Genomic DNA, 23,316 nt, shown 5'->3' on the forward strand with positions numbered 1-23,316 from the left:
CTCTGAGCCCCTCTTTGGACAGCCAAATCCTCCATGAATAATCCAGCAGAGCTGTGAGACCCTGTCTCCTGTGCAGGCCAGGTTGTTGCCTTTCTGTGTGTGAATCCTGGCTGTTTGTGTGGTGACAGTTGAACATCTGTGTTTCAGAAACCACGGATCCGGATGAACAGCTGGAAATTCTGCACGAGGCGCTGAAGCTGCTGCCGCCTGCACACTGTGAAACATTACGGTATCTCATGGCACATCTGAAGAGGTGGGTGCAATAGCTGCAAAGAACTCTTAAGCCACACTCATTTTTAGCAAAAATCTGTGTTAGCACCTCCAGAAAAGTCTGGTCAAGGCCCACCAAATCCTGGAAAGGGCCTGTGGCAGGAGTGGTACTGTGCACAACAGCAAAACTCAGGCACGAGGGATTTTCCCTTGCAAAGCAGAACCAAGGTGTCCATTAGGGTGTCCATTTTAGTTTCTCAAGTAACATGAACTTACTGTCAATATATAAGAATCATTCCCTTTCCATAGAAAAACTACTTTATTTTAAGGGCTCTTCTGCCTTTTTTCATTATGTAGTTCCTCTACAAGTAGGACTGTGTTGACTCTGCTGAGTGCCTCAGGCAAAATTCAGCTACTCAGTTTCTGCCTGGCTTGTCCCTTTATTTCAATAACATTTCTAATGGGTGTTTTAAAACGGACAAAGGGATGAGAAACATAGGAACAAAAACTCCACCTTACAGCTTGTGATGTGTGAAATTAATTTTTCCTCACCCCGTTCAAGATTAGCTGTTGCTGCTCTACCTAGCAAGTTGCTTTTGCACACCGTATTTCTGGTATAGGGGAATGATAAGGTAGAAAGGTGACAAAATTCACTATTTTTAAACTTCTGTTTAATGCTTTGCTAAAAGGAGCTGTGCTGCTCAACAGGCCATTGCCTTGCTGCTGAATTCAGGTAATCAGACACAGCTCCTTTATTTGGAATACTTACAGACTGGAGACACAGCAACTCAATAACATCAGTCTGACCTGTTTTCAAATAAAAACTAAGGCAGAAAGGGAGAAACAGAAGAAAATCTTGAGTTTGTAGTTTTCATATACCAAAGGACTCGTTCATGCAGTGCAAGTGAGCATGGTCTGTGTGCTCTGAGGGGGACAGACAGAGTCACCACAAAGCCACACAGTGTTTGCTTTCACTGGTTCCCAAGTGTTTCACCTGACACTCCCATGTGCAACCTGCTGGGAACAGTGGCCTCTCCCTGGGGAAAGGCACACAATTCTGTCCAGTTTCCCTGATTTTCAAGCATATGCAGGCATGGTCTGGCACAGAAGAAATGTGAGAATCACTGGGGTTTTTTTACAGAGTAACACTCCATGAAAAGGAAAACCTGATGAGTGCAGAAAACCTGGGCATAGTTTTTGGACCAACTCTTATGAGAGCGCCGGAGCTGGACGCGATGGCTGCGCTGAACGATATCCGCTATCAGAGACTTGTGGTGGAGATGCTTATAAAAAATGAAGACATTTTATTTTGAATATTTTGGGGGTTTTGTAATAAAAAAGGAAGCAACAGTGTTCTATGGATGAAGGAATATTTTAAAGTAATTTAATGGCGCTTGTCACTGAATTCCATATTTGCTAGAGCTTTCGATGTATTCAGGATAAAAATGAAGGAACTCTTTGTCGTTTCTGTAGTGCCATTCAGCTGATGTTGAAAAAGGTTAACACATACTTTCCAGTACTAGTAATCCTGGGTGTTTATCATGTTGAAATAAAAAACAAAATGCCTAAAGCTATTGCATGATTTGCTCCCTGTTCTCCCTGTTCTGGTGAGACTCATTCCATGAAGAAAACAACTGAACTGGTGCAGCATCTTTGTTCTGGATAGTTTGTGATTGTAATTCAGCATGTTTCTCCGTGTAAACCTGTTGTGAATTTGCTTTTTGTTCTATGTAATTGGTTTCTAATACTAAAAAGAAGGCAGACTTCTGTGAAATGGAGCCTCTGGCCATTTATTGACATTTCATTCTTCTCTTCCACTTCTGGGGCTGATTTCTTCTTGGGTTTCTTTCCATTTTTTCATCATATAGTAATTTGTTTTTAACAGAAACAAAATTGTACTTTAAATGTTACTTTAAGTAATTCTCCATGATGTTTATGGTGGTTGCAGTGAAATCTGCAATACCGAACAGTGTTCCTTTATTATTATTGCTATTTCAACTGTAATTTTGTATTTTTATCTGGCATGCATATATTAATTTATTAAATTTTGCTTTTAGAACTCTAACATTACGCTATTTATTTTTACTTTCTGAACTTGTTTCAAAAATACTGATTGTTTCATTTCTTACATTGGCACTATGCTGAACAACCTCTGACTTAAATGAGTTAAGAGTTTCACCAGTTTTGACAAGACTATTCTAAATATTTTGGATCCTGACACATTGCTAAAGTTCTCACAAATTCCTGTCTACTCTGAAAACTCCTTTCTTCCTTGTCCAAGAAGGCTTCAGAACTCTTAAATAAACCAAGGAAAGTATTGTCAGGCCATCTATTACTTCATAAAATATATCTAGTGTTATAATTGCCCCTATGTGAACTAGAATGGCAGTTTACAATTACACAGCTGTAGTTGCCCACAGTAGATGGATACACCACCAAATTCCGCATGCAGACACATCCTAGGACATTTCCTTTGCACTTCAAAGGTTCAGCTCTGGGGCAAGCACTTTGGTCAGCCCTGCAAACACCTCCTGGAGCAGGAGGAGACCAAGGAGGAATAATCAATCCTCTAGTGATCAGAACCAGCTGTGCTGTCAGCATAGCTGTTAGCAATAAGGTGCCTCATTGCAGCCCACCCTGCCTTGTCTGTCTGGCTAGGAGAGGTGAGATGGTGGCTCTCCTGCAGCTCTCCTGAACTGGGCATTGAAGGATCCCAGGGAGGAAAAGGTGAAGCTGGGATGCACACAGGTAAGTGTGTGAGGAATGCTGCTCTGCGCTGGGGGCTGCTGGGGAGGCAGAATGGGGGAAGTTTTGAGAGAATCTAAAGTATGGTTTAGTTTGAGGTTTTTTCAATCTTCTGTAGTATTGATTGGCTTGCTGTTATAATTCCTGTACTAATTAGTGCACATTATCACTTTATTTATGGCAATGAACTGCAATAGATGGAAAACTCTGTATGTCTCTGACCATAGCCTTGCCTCCCCCAGCCCAAAGGAGTGGCCCACATGCTGCTCAGTCACATCTGCCTTGCACTCCAGCAGCCACACATGTTCACCACTACCTTGCTCCAAGCCAGCTCCTGAACATGCTGTATCTCCTGCTGCTGCCCTGACACTTTGTGATGCATTTCCTCACTCAGCCCTGTGTTTTGGGTGGCTCCTCAGGCCATCCCTCGCTCCTGCATGCCCTTGGGGATCCCTTGCAGTGGCTCTGGCTGGCCCTGTGCGCTGTCCTGTCGCTGCGCTCAGCTCTCAGCCCCTGGCTGTGGCAGTGCTCAGATAACCTCACCGTGTGATCAGGAGAAAGGATGTTCTCCCAGGAAATGCTGGGGGTGCACTGCAGTGTTCCAGCAGAAGCTGTCCCCAGGGCAGGGCTGTCCCCAGCAGTTCCAGCTGTGGTGCTGGCACTCCGTGTCCTTGGGAGCCAGAGGAGCCCTCAGCTCACCTGAGCAAAAGGCAGCTCTCGTTCCCCGGCTGTGCAAGTAAACCTGAGCTAGGCAGCTGTAGTTACCCTTTCTAAAGCGTGCAGCAGGAAGCACACAGTAAATGGCAGTAACTGGGATAATTACCTTTTCTTCTGGTGTGGAATATCCAGCCTCTCCCTGTCGGTGCTGCTGGCACAGCTGCTGCCCCGCAGGTGCTTTCAGGTGCCTTTGGAAGCAGAGGTGCCCCGACAGGTGGATCAGGGAGAGAGAAGACCGCCGAAAATAGCAAGCCTAGATTGCTCTGGGGAGGGTCAGTGCACCTCGGGGGGCAAACAAGGTTTGTTAGCTACTAGGGAGCCTCCTGCAGGAGATGCCCCCTCTCCAGCACAGTTTAACAAGTGATTATAATAATGGAAGTTGCTGCAGGAAAGGAGGAAAACCTAAATGGGGAGCCACTGCTGAAAGAAAAAAACAAACAAAAACCCAAACATAATACACAAAAAACCCAAAGCCAGAGCAAGCAAAGGCCCTACAACCCCCATATCCAAAAGTAAATAGAACCACCCTCCAAAAACCCATGTCAAGAAATGCAGCTCTTCCCCGCTGCCCCTGAGTGGTGACAGCAGCTGCAGCACAGCAGCCGGGGTCAGGCAGCCAGGCCCTGCTGGCACCAGCGCCCTCTGCTCTCACTTTCTGATGGGCTGGGAAGGAAACGGCATGCCAAGGGATGATACAGCTTCAGAATGTGTTCAACACCAGATAATATCAATATTCAACTAATGAAGGCTGCCACTGTGTGCCAGGCACCCTGCTCAGCCCACATGGAGCAGAGCTCCCCTACAGAGGGCACATCTCTTGGATTTGAGTATGTGGGTCACATGTTGTGTTAGGGTCAGGAGTGTGGGATGGAGGACCCCAACACTCAATGAAGTGCTTTCTTGACTTGGAATCCCAGGAATCCGTATGCAGGGACTTTCCTTTATTCTCTTTAATTGCAATTTTTTATTAAGTGTGTAGGCAAAAGCCTCCATTGTAGTCTTGTTTTTTTTACTATTGTAACGAAATTCTGATCTTTCCTGAGTGGTAATCTTTTGAAGAGGTAGTGCAGAAAAAAACATTGTCTTTACAGTGAATTTGATATTTCTTTTTGCTAACCAGGCAGGTGCTTTGCACGGGCATACAAGCAAATTGCATGATTTAAGTTCCATTTATTAGATTTTTTAAATTAAACACAGAAAGCAGGTATTTTTAATATTTGTATTAGTTAAGTGACAATAGAATAAATAATCTAGGTCTATGAGAAGCAAGGGCTTGATTTGTTTTCTGAAGGAATTGATTTCCATGAGGAGTAAGTGCTGTCTCAGTGCTGCAGGTACCTGTGGTCAGCTGGGCACAGACACTGCAGCCAGCTCTCTGGCAGCACCTTGTCAAAGGGCAGCTGGACACAGGAAAATATGGGGAAAAGGGATTAAACTACAGCTCCCCACTGGAGGGATGTGTGGGCATCCCCATTTCAGACTGCAGAGCTCAGGGAAAACACTGTGGGCAGGGAACCTCTGGCAAGGCTTTAGGAGAGCTCTGTGAGGAGGGAAGCAAGCTGCCATCTGAAACAAGAATATGAGCTACTCCTAATGTCAGGTTAGCTGACAGGATGGAAAATCCCATTATTTGTGATTTGATACAATAACAGACTTTTCTGGTCCTTCCCCCTCCAATGGCAAAGGAAGGGAAAAAGCCTTCTAAAAGGCATATATGATGTACTCGCTTTGTTCCTGACCTAATTTTTGCATGCTGATGAATGTTCTGCAATGTTTTTATTATAGCTATAATTATATTGCAGTTGGGGTAAAAAAACATTTAGTGAACCTGGCAATCATGGGTTTCTTTTTTAGTCGTGCAGAATTACTGCTTAGCAACTATACCTCAGCCCTAGGAAGCTTATGTAACACATGGGGAGGAGGGCCAGGATGTGTGTGCACCAAAGGGACTGCTGAGCAAACCAGGCAAGGCAAGGACAGCCTGGTGCTCTGGGCAGGGCTGCAAGCCAAGGGCAGGGGCCCTGTGCCCCACAGAGGGCTGTGAGGTGTTGCTTTGATTTTTTAAGATTTTCTAAGCTTTCTGATGTTTACATTCTTGTAGCAAACTTTCTCACACGCTTTCTGTAAATAACTCATTGTTTTGCATTCTTTTATGGAAGAAGAGAAATTTGATAGACTGTTAGTTTATCCAGTGTCATTGGAGAGGTGGCACTGTCACCCTCCAATCCACTGTCACTTCTGGAAAACTATAAATGTTAGAGTCAGAAAATAAACCTTCCCTTTTCTTCACCTTAAAAGCAGCGATGTGTGCGCTTGTGTTGTTCCGTATCCTATGGTGACAGTGAGGGGCTGGGGTGGCACTGCCACTGCCCCCCAGCAAACCTCCCCAGGGTCCCCCCTGCAGCACAGCACTGCTTGGTGCCCTGAGCTCTGCCTCCAGCTGACTCCCAGGACCCCAGGCTGGGGCACTGAGAGGAGGAAGCCTCACCTGTGCTTTGGGGGTCCAGCTCTTCTTCAGTTTTTCAGCACATCCTTCCCCTGCCTTAGCCATGGACATTTGGAGTTATGCTCTTCACCAGAGCCCTTGCACAATCTGATCATTTCTTCATGGCCTGACTGTCTCTCTCCATGGTCTGGGCCACACCACAGAGATACCTTTCTTGATGCCTCCTGCTAAATCTCAATTTGGACAGCATGATTCAGGGATTATTGAATGTCTCTTGCTGCCTTCATGGTCAGAGTAGCATTTTTCTTTGATCTCTCCCAAGAGTGATGTCAGTAAGCTGCTCAAGGAACTTGTTTAAGAGCTTTTTTAGATGTCCTTTTGTATTTCTCATATATTTTGTCTCAAGGACATGTATAGCTCATTACATTACTCAGGTGTTTATCAGGACTCTGCCTTGGTCAATTGGAGCAAATGGTTCTTAGGCCTCTGGGAGCCTTTGATTAATGTATTTCCTGAGGCAATTAGGCCTTATTTTGAAATATATATTTGGCAGCCAACCAGGATTTATTTTCAAGCATTATGTTGCCTGTAATTTTTCTTTTTTGCTACCAAGCCTAGAGATTGAATGCTAAGCTTTTTCTCTTTGCCTCTTTTTTATGACTCATTACTAACTCTGTCACTAATGCAAATAGGATTGTACAACTATTAAAATTACTCATTCTATAGATTAATATTCATAAGGTAGTGTATCCTAAAGCTTGCCTGGAGGATCACTCACTAAACTCAAAAGAACTTAACACAGCACCATGCTGTTGCTCACTGCTCAAACCCAGCACCTGCTCTGTTCTCAAAAAGGGGAAGGTGAGAGATTCTTCTAATTTGTTATCTGTTCTTTTATCCCCTTTTCATGTTTTCCAGCATCATGATGCTGGACATATGTTGTTTATAGCAGGCAACAGCTCTCATATGACATCTTCCACTGAGCTGCTGGAGTTCAGCTACACTGAGATTGCTGCAAGGTGAGTTAGACACCACCAGTGTGGTGCAGGACAAGATAGCTCACAAAAGGGGAGGTTTGAAGTCCAGCTGAGTACTTTTATTTAAAGTAGGCAGAGGCCAATAATGAAATAGATGTGAGGAGGTGCAACATCTGTTGTAAGGTCAGTTGCAGTGACATTTGCAAATCCCTTCCTCATGGAAAACTGTGAGCTTCTCCTGGAAGTACTTCTTCTTGCCACTTGGAGAAAAGGCATCATTTCCAAATGTGTTACAGTACCTTGGGTTTAAATTTTGTTCAAAAAAGCCCCAGACCCCAGCAGTCCATGTTCAGCAATCCAAGTGCTCACTCTTGTCAATCATTTCAAATACAGTGCAATGCTGAGTGTCTACAGCTCCTTCATGCCCCCTCATTGAAGGAAGAATTGGGGCCTGCCCACAGCTTACTTTGAAGTTCTCTCTCTAGCCTAAGGACTGGTCTGAAGCTGCAGCAAAGTGACTTGGCATTGACTGGGGAGGATATTGCTAGTGGGGGAAGCTGCAGGAGGAGTCACAGCGCTGAAACGTGTCATGTGTGAGCACGGGCAGTGTGCAAGCTCCAGGGCTGTGTGACAAGTCAGTGCAGAGGTAGCCTTTGTCTGCTAGGAGGGTGAACTTCACAACCAGGCTGATCCACAACCCAGGCTTTGTTAAGGCTCATTAAACTGGAACTGTCTGTTTCAGTGCCAGTTTCTCTTGTGGGGCTGCTCCTCAGGCTCCTGCACAGCCTGGGTTGCACTCACATTGCTCCCCTTGCTGTGGCGTGTGTTTACCAAGATATTCCCCCAACTGCCTTGAGTATGGTGTTTTGAAATCCCGTCAAATCCCAAATATTGGTGAGCAGGGAAATGTGGAATTTTTCTTCATGTGAAATGCTGAATAAAACCTGTGGGGCAGTCAGAGGAGTGGGAGCCACCCGTGACTCCTGCCTTGGCGCTCAGTGTCCCACCCATTTGTGCCGTGCCATTGGCAGCCCCAGCCTCCTGCAGGGACCCAGCTGTCACTCTGAAGGTGCTGCTGGAGCTCAGGGTGTATTTTTGTTTTTCTGTTTCATCAATTGTAAACACAAACTTGTAAGTTCCCTTTTGTCTAACACAGCCAAGATCTTGCAGGCTGCCAAGGAGGCAAAATAAATTTTGTGTGATGGGCGAGAGCTACACACCGGGAGCCACAGAAGTCAGTATTTTCCACTAATTACCAAGAAAATTCTGTGTGTGCTGGCAAAGATCCCAGCATAAGCAATAAAAGTGAGTATTTGGCATGAGGTCAGTCCTGGGTAAAGCACATATCAACAATTGCAAGTGTGTCATGTGCAGGAGTAGAAATCTGTCCCCGGGAGCATGGCTGGAGGGTGGCATTTCCTGCTTTAAAACACTCTGCACGCTCAGGTAGCCCAGTGAGGTAGATGTTGACTTTTTGAAGGCAAACACTGCAGCCCCAGGTGAGAGGGATGCTTTGCAGGGATCTGTGGGGTTTTCTAGGATCAGTGAGGGCTTATGGAGGGGAACCACCATGTGGGGAGGGAGAGGGCTTTGCCACCCAGCTTACTGGCAGAATTAAAAATAAACCAAACTTGTTTCAGGATGTTTATCCAGATCATACCAGCAATAAGAGAACCTGCACCCCAAAGGCAGGCACCCTGAGGCTCCCACAGGGTTACAGAGGTGTTCTCAGGATCACAAAGTTGATCCCAGTTGCACCCACTGCAGGTGTGGTGTGGGATGGTTTAGCATATCTGCCTTTCACCATGGCACTGCAGCCCCACAGGAAGCAGGTGACATCCAGAGGGATATTTATGCTCTCATCCCATAGCCAGGCTTATATGGGGAATGTGTGCCCCATGTTTCAGGGTTTATTTTGTATTTGGGAGTGATGACATTGCAGAAGGGTTGTAGTCAATTATATCCTTGTGGGCAGCAGAGAAGAGCCTGTGTCAATGTGGGCAGCAGCTTTAAGCATCAAAACAACCCTGCATTGCCACCTCTTCTTTCCCCGGGCTGTTTAGTGGAGCACCCCTCAAAATGCCTTCAGGAAAACTCTGAACTATGGAACACTGGCCAAAATATGTCAGACCTCATGGGAGCTGAACCAGCAGCTCTTATGTGAAGCTAAACTTGAACAGCCTGCTCTGCAGTTACTCCAGTGGAGAATCATCTGCCTCTAGACACAGACAGATGTATTTAAACAGGTAAATGTGATCATCCAGAGAAATCCTTCAGGCTAAATGCTCCTATGGTCCCACTCACTGTATGGAATGGGGCAGGGATATGATACTTGTATTTCCAGAAGTCAGGTAATGCTGAGCTCACTTTCTGCACTGGTAGTAACTCAGTTATACATTTACAAATAGCATCTGAATATGCACTTAAAATATAATAATGTCACCTCTAGAAGCAGACGCTCCTAGGACATCACTTGGGTGCCTAACACTCATTTAAACTTTGCTTTGGATGTCTCCACATCCTGCTCTCTCAGGATGCACCAGAACTGGCAGCAGAACTGGTTCCCAACTTTGACATCCAGGCCACCCTTTCTGTCCAGTTTTACTATCAGACTTTTGTGTTTTGTGAGGTTTTTTTGCAGCTGCAGAGAGAAAACTCATGGCTGGTGACTGCAGACAAAGTTCAGAACAGGTAGCAGCAGTGTCTGTGCCAGATGAGGGCATTTTTCAGCTTGTGCTGAATAAATAAACATGGGTGTCACTGAGCTGCATCTGAGAATTAATGAGATTTTCCTGACCACAGAACCAGAGTAGCTCAGGAGTTCTGCCATGCAGGAAAGTCTTCCTGAGGGGATGGACCAGCAAAGCTGCTCCTCTGCTGTCCCCAGTGCTCTGGCATGGTCACACAAGCTGCTGTGCTGACAGAGCAGCCCACAGGAGCAGGGCAGAGCAGACCCCACAGCTCAGGGACTTGTCCTCTTTTGTTTCTTGTTTGGCTCTCCAGCATGCCTCACCTTGGAGCTAAATTTGCCACTGCTCTATCCAATCACTTTGTTCAGCTTCAGGACTGGTTTCCTGGCATGTCCATAACAAAAAGGCAGAGAGACACTGCAGCCTGCTCACTGATATCTTGGGCATTTTGTGGTTGCTCAGCTTGTGCCTGTCACCTCTCCTGATTCTGTTTTCAGTTATTCCTGTCTTCATTCTTGCTGCTTTGGGCACTGCCTTGCCCAAAGTGGGTAAATAAGCATCTGTTGGCAGTGTCCTTTTTCTGAGAAGTGTGACCATGAGGACCAGTGCCAATTTAAAGGGAAGCAGCGTCTCTTCTCATGCATTAGATTTACACTTGAGACATCTAATGATATCAGTCTTTTGTGGCTCTGGTTTCCCTGTTTGACTGGGGACCTTTTCCTTGTTCTTCTCTTTCTTTCCAGATTAAATTCTTATTTTCTTTCCAGAAGCATCCTTCAGATTAGGTAACTGTGCACCACGTCTCTGCCATAATATGAAAGCTCTGTAATTGCAGAGGTTAAGATCACCACTTTTGAGCAAGTTTTTGGTATTTTCAATTCCTTTGGGTGATGTAAGAGAAAAAAGAGAAAATATGTGCTGAAATCAAATTTACTACAAATATCCGTGGTGATAAAACATTTTTGTGGGTTGGTGGAGATGTGTCTGAGTATGGAAAACTGCAACTTTGGATTTCTTGATTTGAGGAATTTAATCTTGTTTATCAATACGTTCTGACATGTATATTAACTCTTAGCATGTTCTTGTGGGCACTGGAATAAACCGGGTAAGTACAGTCCTCCAGCATCTCAAGACTGTCATTAATTCCTTGTGAATTGCTTCTGGAAAAAGAAATTCTGTGTGCTCCCCGTTTTCTCTGGCCAGGGACGGTTCGCGGTCGCGCTCCCGTGCGCCGGCTCATCCCTCATCCAGCTGTTGCCATCTGGTGGCCGTGGAGCCGAGCGGCCGGGATCCAGCGGGAACGTGTGCCATGATGTAACCGGGGAAATCTGGGAACGAACGCATGGCACACTCACAAATGCCTGTCTACCATCTGCCTTACTCAGCGCTGCCATAATCTACTGCTGCCAGCAATGCCATTTTCCCGATACAAAAATGCATTTAAAAAGGTATATACTGCATTTGAAAGTGGAAGTTTAAACTGCTGGACAGTGCTGTTATTTTCAAGCTTTTGTTCCTTTAATTTCCCTGATGTACTCTCTAACCTTTCTCTGTTCTTTTGGTTAGTTTTGCTTCTGCTTCTCACCCCCTCCACCCTCCCACAGGCCCTGTCATCCGTGTGTCTGCTGGAGCCTCTGGCACTGGCTCTCTTCCATCGGGCACTGCCTCTCTGCATGCAATTCTGGGACAAAAATTCCAGCTAACACCTTGTATTCCTCACTCTGTCCAAAGCATTAGGTGTTCTGCTCACCTTGCCCGTGTCTGTGCAGCGCCACTCTGCCAAAGCTCCTTACCTGCAGCAGTACTGGTTCAGGGCTGGCTTCCCTGGGCAGGAGCCCTTGCAGGGCTCATTCCTCATGCATGGATGGAAGGAGCCATGCCCTACATTCAGCAAGCAGTGAGTTTGCTGCTTTCCAATCCATCTGAATGAGGCTGGTCTGCCCTTACTCTGGGGGAAGGTGGGTTTGTGTGAAGGATGGGGAGGGGGCTCATAAAAACAAGCTGAAAAGGTTGGAGTCAGGATAGATGTTTAAAAGGGGTTTTTGTGTGGGAAAGAAATGTTTGAAATGTTTGTCAAAAAATCCACTGAATACTCTGAAGGAAAACAGAAAAATGCCCATCCTAGTAATTGATCAAATTCAGGCATTCAGTGTAGCTCAGCCCCTTCCCTTGCTTTTTCACCTCGGTCATGATGGGTCACATTCCCTAGCTGAACAACAAGCAGCATTCACTTCTCTGTCCACATTTAACTGCAGTAGCTCAGGTTGCCGTGGGTTTTTTGCGAGGTAAAGGCTTTGTGTCTCTGCCAGGGAACATTTCTCACAGCCAGGCTGCTGCTCCCCAAAGGCCTTCTCCAAATACCTGCTCCTTCCTCTTCCAACACGAGCACTGACGTCCAGCCAGCGGGGGAGGCTGGCTCCCAGGCTGGGGCAGCTGCAAGAGCCACGAGCCCTTGCTGGGGCTGCAGACTTGCTGGGGCCCCCACACCCTCTGCACCCTGCCAGCTCCAAGGGACAGACCCTGTCAGGAGGGACAGACACCTCTGTTAGCTGAGAGCTGTCGTGTGCCAGAGCGTGGTAACACTCATCCATCTCAGAGCCAACCTGGCAGGCCAGCCTGGGGTGGGCAGGAATGCTTTGGGACCCCGAGAGGATCCGGAGGGCCCTGGCCAGCATTCCCACAATGTCTCCATGCAATTGTATCTCCACGGCAGCTGCCTGCCTGGGATAAAGGCTGGGAGCGCTCAGACGCGGGTTTGAAACAAGATCTCTGCAACAATGGGAGCTGCTGGCCAGGAACCAGGCCAGAGTTATGTAGATGGAGAGTTCGTACTGGAGGATAAATGTAAATGCAGAGCCTGGATGCTTCGTGGAGGGGGATGGGTGAGGGAAAGTGATTCAAAAATAATTAAAACAATAATAAAGGCATCCAGCATGAAACACCAAGCCAGCTGGCAGACAGCACAAAGGATATCCAGCAGAAATAGAAAATACCTCTGGTGTCACCCAGAGGCAAAACCAAGGAAGGATTTTGTGGGGAATGTTTTCTGGAAAAGGGAATTTGGAACACGGCATAAGAGTGGTTGTGGCAGGTCACCCAGAGCCATGTCCTATCTCCACATGGCAGCTGCCTGAGAAAAATGCAAGAACACCATTAGCATCAGGCACTCTATCCCCAGGACACCACCCCAGAGTCAGTGACAGACTTCTCAGGGAGAGTGTGTGTGTGTACATTCAATAGTATAAAATCATTTAGCAAACTACTTTTTCTGAACTCTGCAAACAGACACTCCTGTGGCACCCAACTCCACTGCAGACACACTCTGTGAAGAGCTGTCCTGGTTAAGCTGGACAACTCTAATTTTACCTCAATGCTCTCTACTATTTTGCATGGGGACAGCAAGTGAATCCAAATCTGCCTTCTCCAGATCATTTGGGATTTTACAGACCCTACCAAAGCTCTCTGTCTTCCTTTCAGACTGATGGCTCATATTCTTTACTTGTTCCAGGTACAGAAGCCAATTTGCACTGTGGATGTTGTTGTCACTTTCTCCTGGGCCTCTTCCAAGTCTTTTGAAACCGGATGACCTGAACTGCAAAGAACATTCACAGATTTATAGTGGCATCTTTCCTTTTTGCTTCATCTCCTGTCCTAGAAACTGATGGACTTGCTTTTCTCATGTTGCTGAACACTTCACAGGAGTCTCTCTCTCAAGGTTTTGTTCCCAAGTGATATTGTTGAGCTCAGAGTAGATAATCATGTATATATGAGGTAGATAGGTGTGTGTATAGATATTTTTTATTTATATATAAAAATCTCCACTTGTTTCTTGTTTTCTTTACTGGCCTGAATGACTATTATTACTAAACATATCACTTTTTCTCTCCTTTACAGGTGATTTATGGCAATAAAGAGCAAGAACTTGCATGCTCCACAGAAATCCACTGATCTGCCCTGCTGTAGAAACAAACCAGTCATGTTTCTACCACTTGACTCAGTCCACTGAGTATAGAGGTGGCAGCAGGAGAGTGGGATGTCTTCTCTTAGTCAGTTAATAGCTTCCAAGGTGGGGACTCTACCAGGAAGTCCTGGTAGACTCAAGGAGATGATCTCTCTTGAGAATATTTGCTTACTTCAAAGCTTTCCCATCCCTCTGTGAAGCCAGGGGAGCATTACATTGGTGGGGGTGTGTCAGAAATAAGTGACTGTGCTCTGTTTTGTCTCAGAGAAACAAAGCCTTAAACCTGGCAAGTTGCTCTGTTCACAAAAAGTTTCTGAGATCTCACCAAATGTTCAGTTACTTACAGATAACTCTTTCTTAGTTTATTTGTGTGGGTATTTGTTTAGTAAGTCACAGATCACATTGATACTTAGAAAAAAAATGACCTTCTGTAAACCACAGAAGATATTTGATGGGTGAAACACGCTGTGCTCCCGTTTCCAGCCCGGTGGGGCAGTGGCCCTCAGCTGTCATTCCCAGAACAGGTGCTGTAAACCAATACCCTGGTGGGTGTATTTTGGCAGCACCCTGGGGAGGCAGCACAGCCCCCTCTGAAGAGAATCAGAGGTGCTTTGTGTGTGCCTCCATCTGTATGACTGAGGCAAGAGGATGATGAAGGTCCATTGTGTGCTCCTCCTCCTCATCTGGACAGGTAAGGTGTTCCAGCCATTACCTTGAAGGGGGGTTGTCTCCTTCCAGGGCTCTGCATATACATCAGCTCGAGCAAGGATGAGTTCCAGAAGGGGCCTGTCCCACTGGTAAGGTGATTAGGTGTTCATAAAACACACCTAATCATTTAAAAGAAAGCTTTGGGGTGCATTAGTAGCAGCTCAGATATTTGTAATTTCAGGCACCAGATAATTTGAGCAGAGAAGTTTGTGTTTAATTGGCTTTCTCTCTGCAATCTTTTTTTCATGCTCCTGTTTGCCTTAGTGCTACATGTATTTCAAAATATGGGAAAGGATCTAGTAAGCATGACTTGGAATGGGAAAAATCATTACAAGAAGTTTCATTATGTTGTGGGGTGACTGACAAGGAAGTAGAATTGATTGGCAGCTGCATGTGTTGTACTGAGCTAATTCTTTTTGAACTGTCCCTTAAAAGAATAAATATTTGTGATCCTAAAAGCTTTTCAGAAAATTCAAGCAGTATACTAAATTCCTACCAAGCTACACCAGAAGGGAGCAAGTGTGAAAGGATTTAAATTGCATTAATAAAGCATAGAGCTTCAATTAGATGGGATGCTGTAATCATAACTTAAAAATTCAGAGATGCCTCCTGCCTACCCTCATTCAGCCTCCTGGCAGAGGAAGCAAACAGTGTCTGTCTGCAACAGGCAGCTTTTCTGATTGGCATCCAAGTACTTTAATATAATCTCATGGCAGGACAAGGCCAAGGCAGAATCCTTGGCAATCTCAGCTCAGCTATGTAAAAGTTGATGAAAAGTCAGTTAGGAAACCAGCAGAAATCCTAGCTTAGGTTGGAGTCAGCAGTAAAATTCTTGTTGACTTACTTCTGTGGCCCAGGATTCAACAGAGAGGGGGAGACGAGGGTGCAATCTGCCAAAAATGCTTGCAGTGAGGCTCAACTCTTCTGCTCCCTCTCACCACCTTTAGAGGGGAGGCATACAAAAACATCCCCAAGCACCCCTCTCATTTGTTTTCCTCCCCTGTACCAGTGAAGCAGCTGCAATCTGAGGTCATTGTGTGCTGCTTCCCCGGCCCCAGGCTCTCTGGAGGCAGGGCCCGTTTCCCAGTGCCCTTGCTTCTTGGCACTGCAGTGCCATGCACAGCACTGTGAAGGCTCCACTGGAAAGGGGCTGCTCCCTGCCATTTTCACTCGGGAGATTTTTCTTTCAAGGCTCTTTGGCACAGCATGGCCAAGTCATGCTGGGCAGCCTGTGGGCAGAGCTGTCCATGGACCTACCCCACACAGTGAGTGGTTTCCTTCTCTCGCCACCTGCACAACACAAGCAACTCCTGCTGGGGCGAGGAGCTCTTGTTCCGCTTAGATTGCAGATGCAAGGAGTGGGGATGGTGATGCCTTCTCCATGACTGGTGTGCTTGGCCCTCAGCTTTAATGTCAGTGTCACAGCAAGGTCTGTGGAGTTGAAGGCGGAAAAGGTAACATTAGAAACCCCTGAGACTGGACATTTTCTGTGTTTAACTGCCCATAAGTACTGCATGTTACCACAGTTTCAGGCTGGAAGACTCCTAATGTTCAGTCTGATGTTCACAATCCTGCCTGTTTGCATGCGTTCATCTCCTGGTGGGAGGCCATTGTCACAGGGAGGACTTGGTGTCATCCCCCATGAGCAGCTTGCCTGGCAGCGTTTCCTCCATGCCAGCCTCAGAGTGATGGTGCTGTAGCCTGTTCCCTGCCCCTTCTGACTGTTGTTGTCCTTTCTTGCTGTTCTGCAGCTGGGCTGGCCCTGGGCTACGAGGACGAGACCCGCCTGGTGGAGCACTTGTTCAGTAACTACAACAAGGTGGTGCGGCCCGTGGAGGACCATCGGGACGCCGTCGTCGTCACCGTGGGGCTGCAGCTCATCCAGCTCATCAGCGTGGTACGGTGGCACACGGGTGGTGTTGAGTCACTGGCTCATGTGATAGTGCCAAATGGTGGTGTTTTTCTAAGGAAACCATTTTTATCCTTTAATCCTGATGCTTGCTGATACTGCCTGCTTTTTTTTTCCTTTCCTTTTTTTTTTTAAGGATGAAGTAAATCAGATTGTGACAACCAATGTGCGCCTGAAACAGGTAACTCTAAATATTCTTAACCATTTTATCTAATTCAAATAAATGCACTCAACACAGTCAGGAATTGACTATACTCTCATACCTCGGGGCCAGCCTGGAGAGGTGGGTCAGATAGCAAAGCATTTTTTCTTACTGAGATCTAAAGAATAAAGTGCTCTAGATGCTAAGAGTTTTAAGAAAAGCATTTGGGGTTGTATTTCAAACAGTAGGCTTCTGATATCTTTGTGTTATTTTCTTTTGGGGTTTTTGTTGTTGTTTTTTTTTTTTTTAATAAGCTTCTTAAACCAAAGTACAAATTAGTGTAAAAAATGAGCTGGGGGTCCCACTCCCACATGTTTATGCTTACCTGCATGTCCCAAAGCAAGGTAGGAGCTGTTTCTGGGAAGTACTCAAACTAACCCCAGTGCGGGGAGAGGCTCTCAGGGGCTGCAATCTTCCCTCTTTAGCAATGGACAGACGTCAACCTCAGATGGAACCCAGATGACTACGGTGGTGTAAAAAAAATCCGCATCCCTTCAGATGATATCTGGCGGCCAGACCTTGTTCTTTACAACAAGTAAGGGGTGCCAGCTGCTCAGGGAGGCAGGGAGGGAGCGGGGAGGAGCTCTGTCTTGTGGCACCACCTTGGTGGGACAGTTTTCCCATGACATCTGTTCCAGTGGGTACAACTCCTCAGGGAAAGCTCCTCCAGGAGCAGGCACTGGGGAGTCATTTGACCCACAGCCAGGGAATCCTTTTGTGACTCTGCTGATTATGCTGCCCATATTGCTTTCAATGTCCTTGTTCCTTCTGCAGTGCAGATGGGGATTTTGCCATTGTAAAATACACCAAAGTCCTTCTGGAGCACACAGGTCGGATCACCTGGACACCACCAGCCATTTTTAAGAGTTACTGTGAAATTATAGTCACACACTTCCCATTTGACCAGCAGAACTGCAGTATGAAGTTGGGAACTTGGACATATGATGGCACAATGGTTGTTATTAACCCGGTAAGCAAGGAGTCTGTAACTGGGAAAAACAGCAAAGACCTATACGTGTTTTTTAAGAGAAATCTCAGATTTAGAATGGAATATGACCTAGTTTTGACAGGAAAAACAAGCAGACCCTACCTGCAAAAGAGAAAATTTTCATTTGTAGATCTAACACAAGATTTCCTGGTTTGGCTCCAAAATTATTCTTACATATTATTCCTGTGCCCTAACAGTGTCCTGTCTGTCCTCTGGCAGCTTTGCACCATTTTTTATGGTGCTTCCTGTTCTGCTTCTGTTTGTTTTCTCGGGTTTAGAGTTTTTTTGAGGGAGTATATTTTCTCTGCTCATGACTTTCCACTGCCAAAGACTCCTTCCCTGTCCCCTCAGTTATGTCTCCTATCTCTAATATTTTTCAGTCTACTATCCCTGACTGTTTCTGTAAAATATTCAGGTCAATGCTGTGTAGAGGCTGATGTTTTAAGGAAAAATATTGTAGATGAGAGCTGTTTACTCACAAAAAACCCCACAAAGTGCATGAGTTATTTGGAATCCTGTTCCTGAGCCAAACCTGCTAAGTTTTGATTTGGTTCAGAATAGCTGGTGTTAAGAATTTGTTGGGGTGTTTTGCTGCCAGGAGAGTGATCGTCCAGATCTGAGTAACTTCATGGAGAGCGGGGAGTGGGTGATGAAGGATTACCGTGGCTGGAAGCACTGGGTTTACTACGCTTGCTGCCCTGACACCCCCTACCTGGACATCACCTACCACTTCCTCATGCAACGCCTGCCCCTCTACTTCATTGTCAACGTCATCATCCCCTGCCTGCTCTTCTCCTTTCTAACAGGGCTCGTTTTTTACCTACCCACAGATTCAGGTATGTAAATGTATTCATTCTACATCCATAGAAATCGCTCTTCTAAGAAATTCCTGAGAAATTCACAGTATTTGAAACCATCAGCCAGCTTGAAGGCCAGTGCACACTAAAACTGGACATCACTGAAAGTAATGGCTTTAAATATTGTGCAAAGAAAGGATAAGTGCTGAAAACTGAAACTATTGATATAAATAAATTGGGGTGCTTTCCCACAGAAATTGCTGACTATCAATCCAGTTAACTTCTGCAAACTAAAGATTTAGCTGGATAATTTTTATGTTTTGCCATAGGTAGTCAGTGTGTTAGTATGTCCTGCAGTAAAATCAGCACACAGGGATGACAGAGGCCCTTCTGCATTGTGTCAGAGGAGAGAGATCGTTACCTGCTCACACACACATCACCTCATGTGACACAGAGTAATCCTGACCTGTTCCAGCCTCCTTTGTCTCTGCTGAGCCACTCATGCTCCCTGCAACCATTTCCTCTGCTTCATTCTTTTTGCCTTTTGTCAGCTTTTTATAGTTTAACTGCAGTGTGAGCCCCTTCTTATTAAATTCTTGATGCATTTTTTGAGTGGAAAACTTTTTACAAAGTTGAACTGGATTTAAAAAAAAAAAGCGTGAATAATGTTTTGTAATTCATTTTTGACACCCTCCACATGCAAGGAGATCTTGCATAGCAACTGACCTGATGTCAGATGTGATTTTAGCAGCCCTCTCAGCCCAGAGACAGAGAGTAAGGGAAGCAAACCCTCAGGAAGCTGTGGAGCAAGCACTAAGGTGCATATGCTGCATTGTTCAAAATGCAGAGCCCACAAAATGCTCCTAGCAAGTAAAAATATTCAGCACCCACACCTCAGCCCAGTCATTCCTGGTAATTCTCATCTTAGTGCTGGAGCTGATGCTGTTAGGCTCTCAGGTTTGCCAAGCCTACTTGCTGCTTTGGATGCTGGCAGAGATGATGGCACTGCAAATGCACACAGGTGTTTGTGTGAAGAGCTCTTACCCATCCTGCTTCTCAAATCAATGCTCTCCATACTGAATGATAGGAGCAGCAATGATTTTGGGGGACTGGCTTTTTCATGACAGGTGAGAAAATGACCCTCAGCATCTCTGTCCTGCTGTCTCTGACTGTGTTCCTGCTGGTCATCGTGGAGCTGATTCCCTCCACCTCCAGTGCAGTGCCTCTGATTGGCAAGTACATGCTGTTCACCATGGTGTTTGTCATCGCCTCAATCATCATCACCGTCATCGTCATCAACACCCACCACCGCTCCCCCAGCACGCACACCATGCCCCCCTGGGTCAGGAAGGTGAGCTCTGTGCCTTGGCACACCTGCTGGTTTCCACCAAATGCTCCATATTTTATTGGCAGGTCTTCTAATAAAAGTCAAAAAGAATTGGGGAGGTAAATGCGTCACACGTTAAAGAGCACAGGAGCCAGTGTTTACTACTTAGCTGTGTGTAAAGTCAGCAAGATTGCTAAAGTGCTCCTTGAGGTAACAAAATTGTGCACTGGGGTAGAGTCTTGCAGGGAACAGATGAGACAAAACATGGGCAGCTAAAGGTAGGGAATGGAAAAATAAAATGTCCATCTGGACTCGGATTACATATCCTGATCTAATTCTCCACTGACTGTAAGCCACTGCTGCCTGCCAGTAACCAGCCACCAGCCTGCATGAGTGCAGAGCTCAAAGGCCACTGGGAATACCTGAGTTCAGCATCCCATTTTGCAAAAAATGCTTTAGCAAACGCTAAAAAATCTTCTCTGTACTTTTCCAGTGTACAGTTGCTCTGCAGCCCTTGGGAGATCCTTGCACAGGAGTCTAAATGATAAACATAAGACATAGAAAAAATTGGTTGCCTGTCATTAGAAGTTCTTTGCCAAGGAGACAATATCAAAGATCATCTGATTTATTCAGTAATCCTTGCTGTTTTGAAGCCTGCCCGGGTTCATACTAAACCATGACACGAAAGGAGGTTTTTCTGTGTAATTCTAATTATGTTTTTAAGGTTACAGCTTATATTAGATTCCCTCTGCAGCATAAACAACCCCTGCAGAAGGGCAATTTCAAGAGGAAACGCTGCATGTGCTTAACATTGCTCTGGCAGCAAGTCTCTTACTGTAAACCTTACATGCCTGTATAGCAAACACTCATAATAGCGCAATCAAACCTAAGTAGCCAAAAGAGTTTCTTTGCAGTCCATTCTTCAAGTCAGATTTGTAGGCAATATGTTTCAAGTTAGATGGGATGGCTCCAGCTCTGCCAGCCCGTGCCAGCTGAGGATGTGCTCCGCAGCATCACCCTCTGCTTCACGTGTGGTGTTGGGTGTAGGGCAGGGGGTGGCTGGCAGCAAACACGCCTGCGGGGGACCCCCTCTGCCCGGGACACGAGCTGACAAAAGCCCCGGTGTAAGTAAGGCGTGGGCTGTGACACAGTCAGAGAGGGAATCTGCAGCAGCCCCAGCACGGGAAGCGATGGGGAGGGGAGAGGCTTGTCTTTGTTCAGCACAGCTGCAGCTGTAGCACAGCCCCACAGAGCAGCAACTGTCATCTTCTCCCTTTGTTTGCAGATCTTTATTGACACAATCCCAAACGTCATGTTTTTCTCTACAATGAAACGACCATCAAGAGACAAACAAGACAAAAATATTTTTGCAGAAGATATTGATATTTCTGACATTTCTGGGAAGTCAGGTTCTGTGCCTGTCAACTTCTACTCCCCGCTTACCAAAAACCCAGATGTGAAAAATGCTATAGAGGGAATCAAATACATTGCAGAAACAATGAAATCGGACCAAGAAGCCAGTAATGTAAGGCTTTTTTTGGTGCATGATTCATTTCTAGCTTTCAGGTTGCTACATCTTACTTTTTTGGCAAAATATCCCTGCCTTACAAAAACACTCAAAGCCCTGGTTTGGCTCCAGCAGTGGACGGTCTTCTCCCTTTAAGGGAGTCAGCAAGAAGCAACAAATAATTGTCACAGATGTTAATTGAATGTTGGCTTCCCAAAATAATAGAAAAGGAAAAAGTGTCAGCGCCAAGGATTTTTTATGTGATATGTGAAGCCATAGAGATGGAGTGTCTGTGAGTAGGAAACCAGTTTCAAGAACTGTAAGCAAGTTCCGAAACACATTTCTTCTGTCTCCCACTCAGGCATCTTGCCCCTGTAGTAAGATCCTACTGCTTTTGAAAAGCCAGGAAGCAAGGCAAACTCCAAAAGCCCAGTAGTGTTATCTGAGAAGTGTTAAATGTAAATTACAAATTATATTTCCAATTTTGATAAGGTTTAGTTTTATTCCTGAATACAAGTAGTCCCTCCAAATGAAGTATGTTATGAGCTGCTCTGATTACTGACTTTTTCCACATTGCAAGCCAAAGGAAGGATAAAAGCATATAGAGTCACACATGGCAATGTTCCCTAGGAAAACCTAGCTCTGCCTCCTTCTAGCACATTCAGTACAATTAACCCCTCTTTTATTTCAGCTTTCACAGCTCACATAGCTTTTGCAGGGGTAATTCAGTCCTGGTATTTCACCTTCCTAGGTGGTCATAGACCTCTCCTGTTGAGCTGCAGCCTGGTCTGAAGACAGGGGAGGGGAACTCTCAAAAATAATTTGACCCACTCTCTTGAAAAGGAGGTGCTTCCTTGCCACCGACAGGATTTACACCACAGGGTTTGTTCCTGTGACCAAATTCCTGGAGCATGTGAAATGGCTCTGGCTGTAGTCTCATGTTCCCCGTGACTCTTTTGCCTCTCTGCAGACAAATTGTTGTCTTCAGCAGGGCTGGTGTGGCTTCAACATCTCTGGGCTCCACTTCCTCCCTGGCTTACAAGGAGGGTCTTCAGGTTACCAGCAAATGCCCCCTTCGGAAGTGGAGCCCAGCTGTTTGTGTCATCTGGGCACTAGTGATATATCACTTCCAGGGGGTTTCAAAAGTCAAGCTCCCTAAATAAACTTAAGGTTGTGGCTTCTGAAGGCTATCACTTCATTGCATTTGCTTCTGAACCACCTCAAAACAGTAGTCATTGTCAGTGTCCTCTAGATAAATTACAACAGCCTCTTCTACTTCTGGCAGAACCAAAGCACAAGCAGAAGGTGCTTTAGGCCAGCACGTGTCACTCCTTCAGGTGGAGTTCCAGGGTGGAAATCATGAGCCCTGCTGTACTTGGTGCCTTGCACACTGCATGCTCTTACTGTGCTGGGTTCCCAGTGAAAAGGTACAGAGCAAGTGGCTCATGGTGTCCCACAACTAGAAAAAAGACTAATGGAGCTACCAAGAAGGTTTTACAAGACATTAGAGTGTATGGAAAGCAGGGGTTAGGGTTAAATTATTAGGAACTGCCTAGATATCCCAGGAGAACAAAAAAGCAATGGAAAAACAATAGTCATTTGGGTCAAACTAAGCATTTTGTTTTCAGGATTTTAAACTTTCTTTCAGAAACAACAACTGGCCTAATAATTAAGCTTTTCAACATTTTTTAAATGAAATTGTTCAGCAAATTGCCAGGGTTTCTGGTTAGTTTAGTGTTGAAACTTGTATTTCTAGGTTATTTAGGCTTTCTTAACCACTGACCTGCTTTTGAGAAGAAAATGAGCATGTTTTGCATAGTAATAATGGCACTTAGGGAAGAGCCTTCCCCTTGTTCAAGATAGTAAATTACAAGAATTCTGTAACAAACAGGGCTCTGCAGAGATTTTACCATCTCCTTTGTTTCTTTCCCAGGCTGCAGAAGAATGGAAGTTTGTTGCAATGGTGCTTGATCATCTCCTCCTTGGCATATTTATGCTAGTTTGTTTTATAGGAACATTAGCTGTATTTGCTGGTCGCCTTATTGAATTAAATCAGCAGGGATGAACATCAGCTGGAAACTATTTGCTGCCCTGAATATCTGAAAGCACCATGACCATCAGAATCTGGCCAG

General features: G+C 45.5%; 2 protein-coding genes across 2 annotated transcripts in view; both read left to right on the forward strand.

The window, feature by feature from the left end:
- CHN1 (chimerin 1) overlaps nt 1-2,275 on the forward strand; it is a 90,298-nt gene extending 88,023 nt beyond the window's left edge. The window contains exons 12-13 of the mRNA XM_030952937.1: nt 148-253; nt 1,352-2,275. Coding sequence (XP_030808797.1) covers nt 148-253; nt 1,352-1,523 — 278 coding nt within the window. The 3' untranslated portion in view covers nt 1,524-2,275. The remainder of the gene's footprint in view (nt 1-147; nt 254-1,351) is intronic.
- A 12,060-nt stretch (nt 2,276-14,335) lies between these two features.
- Nucleotides 14,336-23,265, forward strand: CHRNA1 (cholinergic receptor nicotinic alpha 1 subunit). The gene is made up of 9 exons (XM_030952315.1): nt 14,336-14,437; nt 16,206-16,351; nt 16,500-16,544; nt 16,991-17,100; nt 17,340-17,535; nt 18,152-18,389; nt 19,478-19,701; nt 20,963-21,202; nt 23,118-23,265. The coding sequence occupies exons 1-9, from the start codon at nt 14,395-14,397 to the stop codon at nt 23,247-23,249; spliced, it is 1,374 nt and encodes a 457-aa protein (XP_030808175.1). The 5' UTR covers nt 14,336-14,394; the 3' UTR covers nt 23,250-23,265.
- Nucleotides 23,266-23,316: the final 51 nt, after the last annotated feature.

This window comes from Camarhynchus parvulus, chromosome 7 (genome assembly GCF_901933205.1).
Source record: "Camarhynchus parvulus chromosome 7, STF_HiC, whole genome shotgun sequence".
Classification (NCBI taxonomy): Eukaryota; Metazoa; Chordata; class Aves; order Passeriformes; family Thraupidae; genus Camarhynchus; species Camarhynchus parvulus.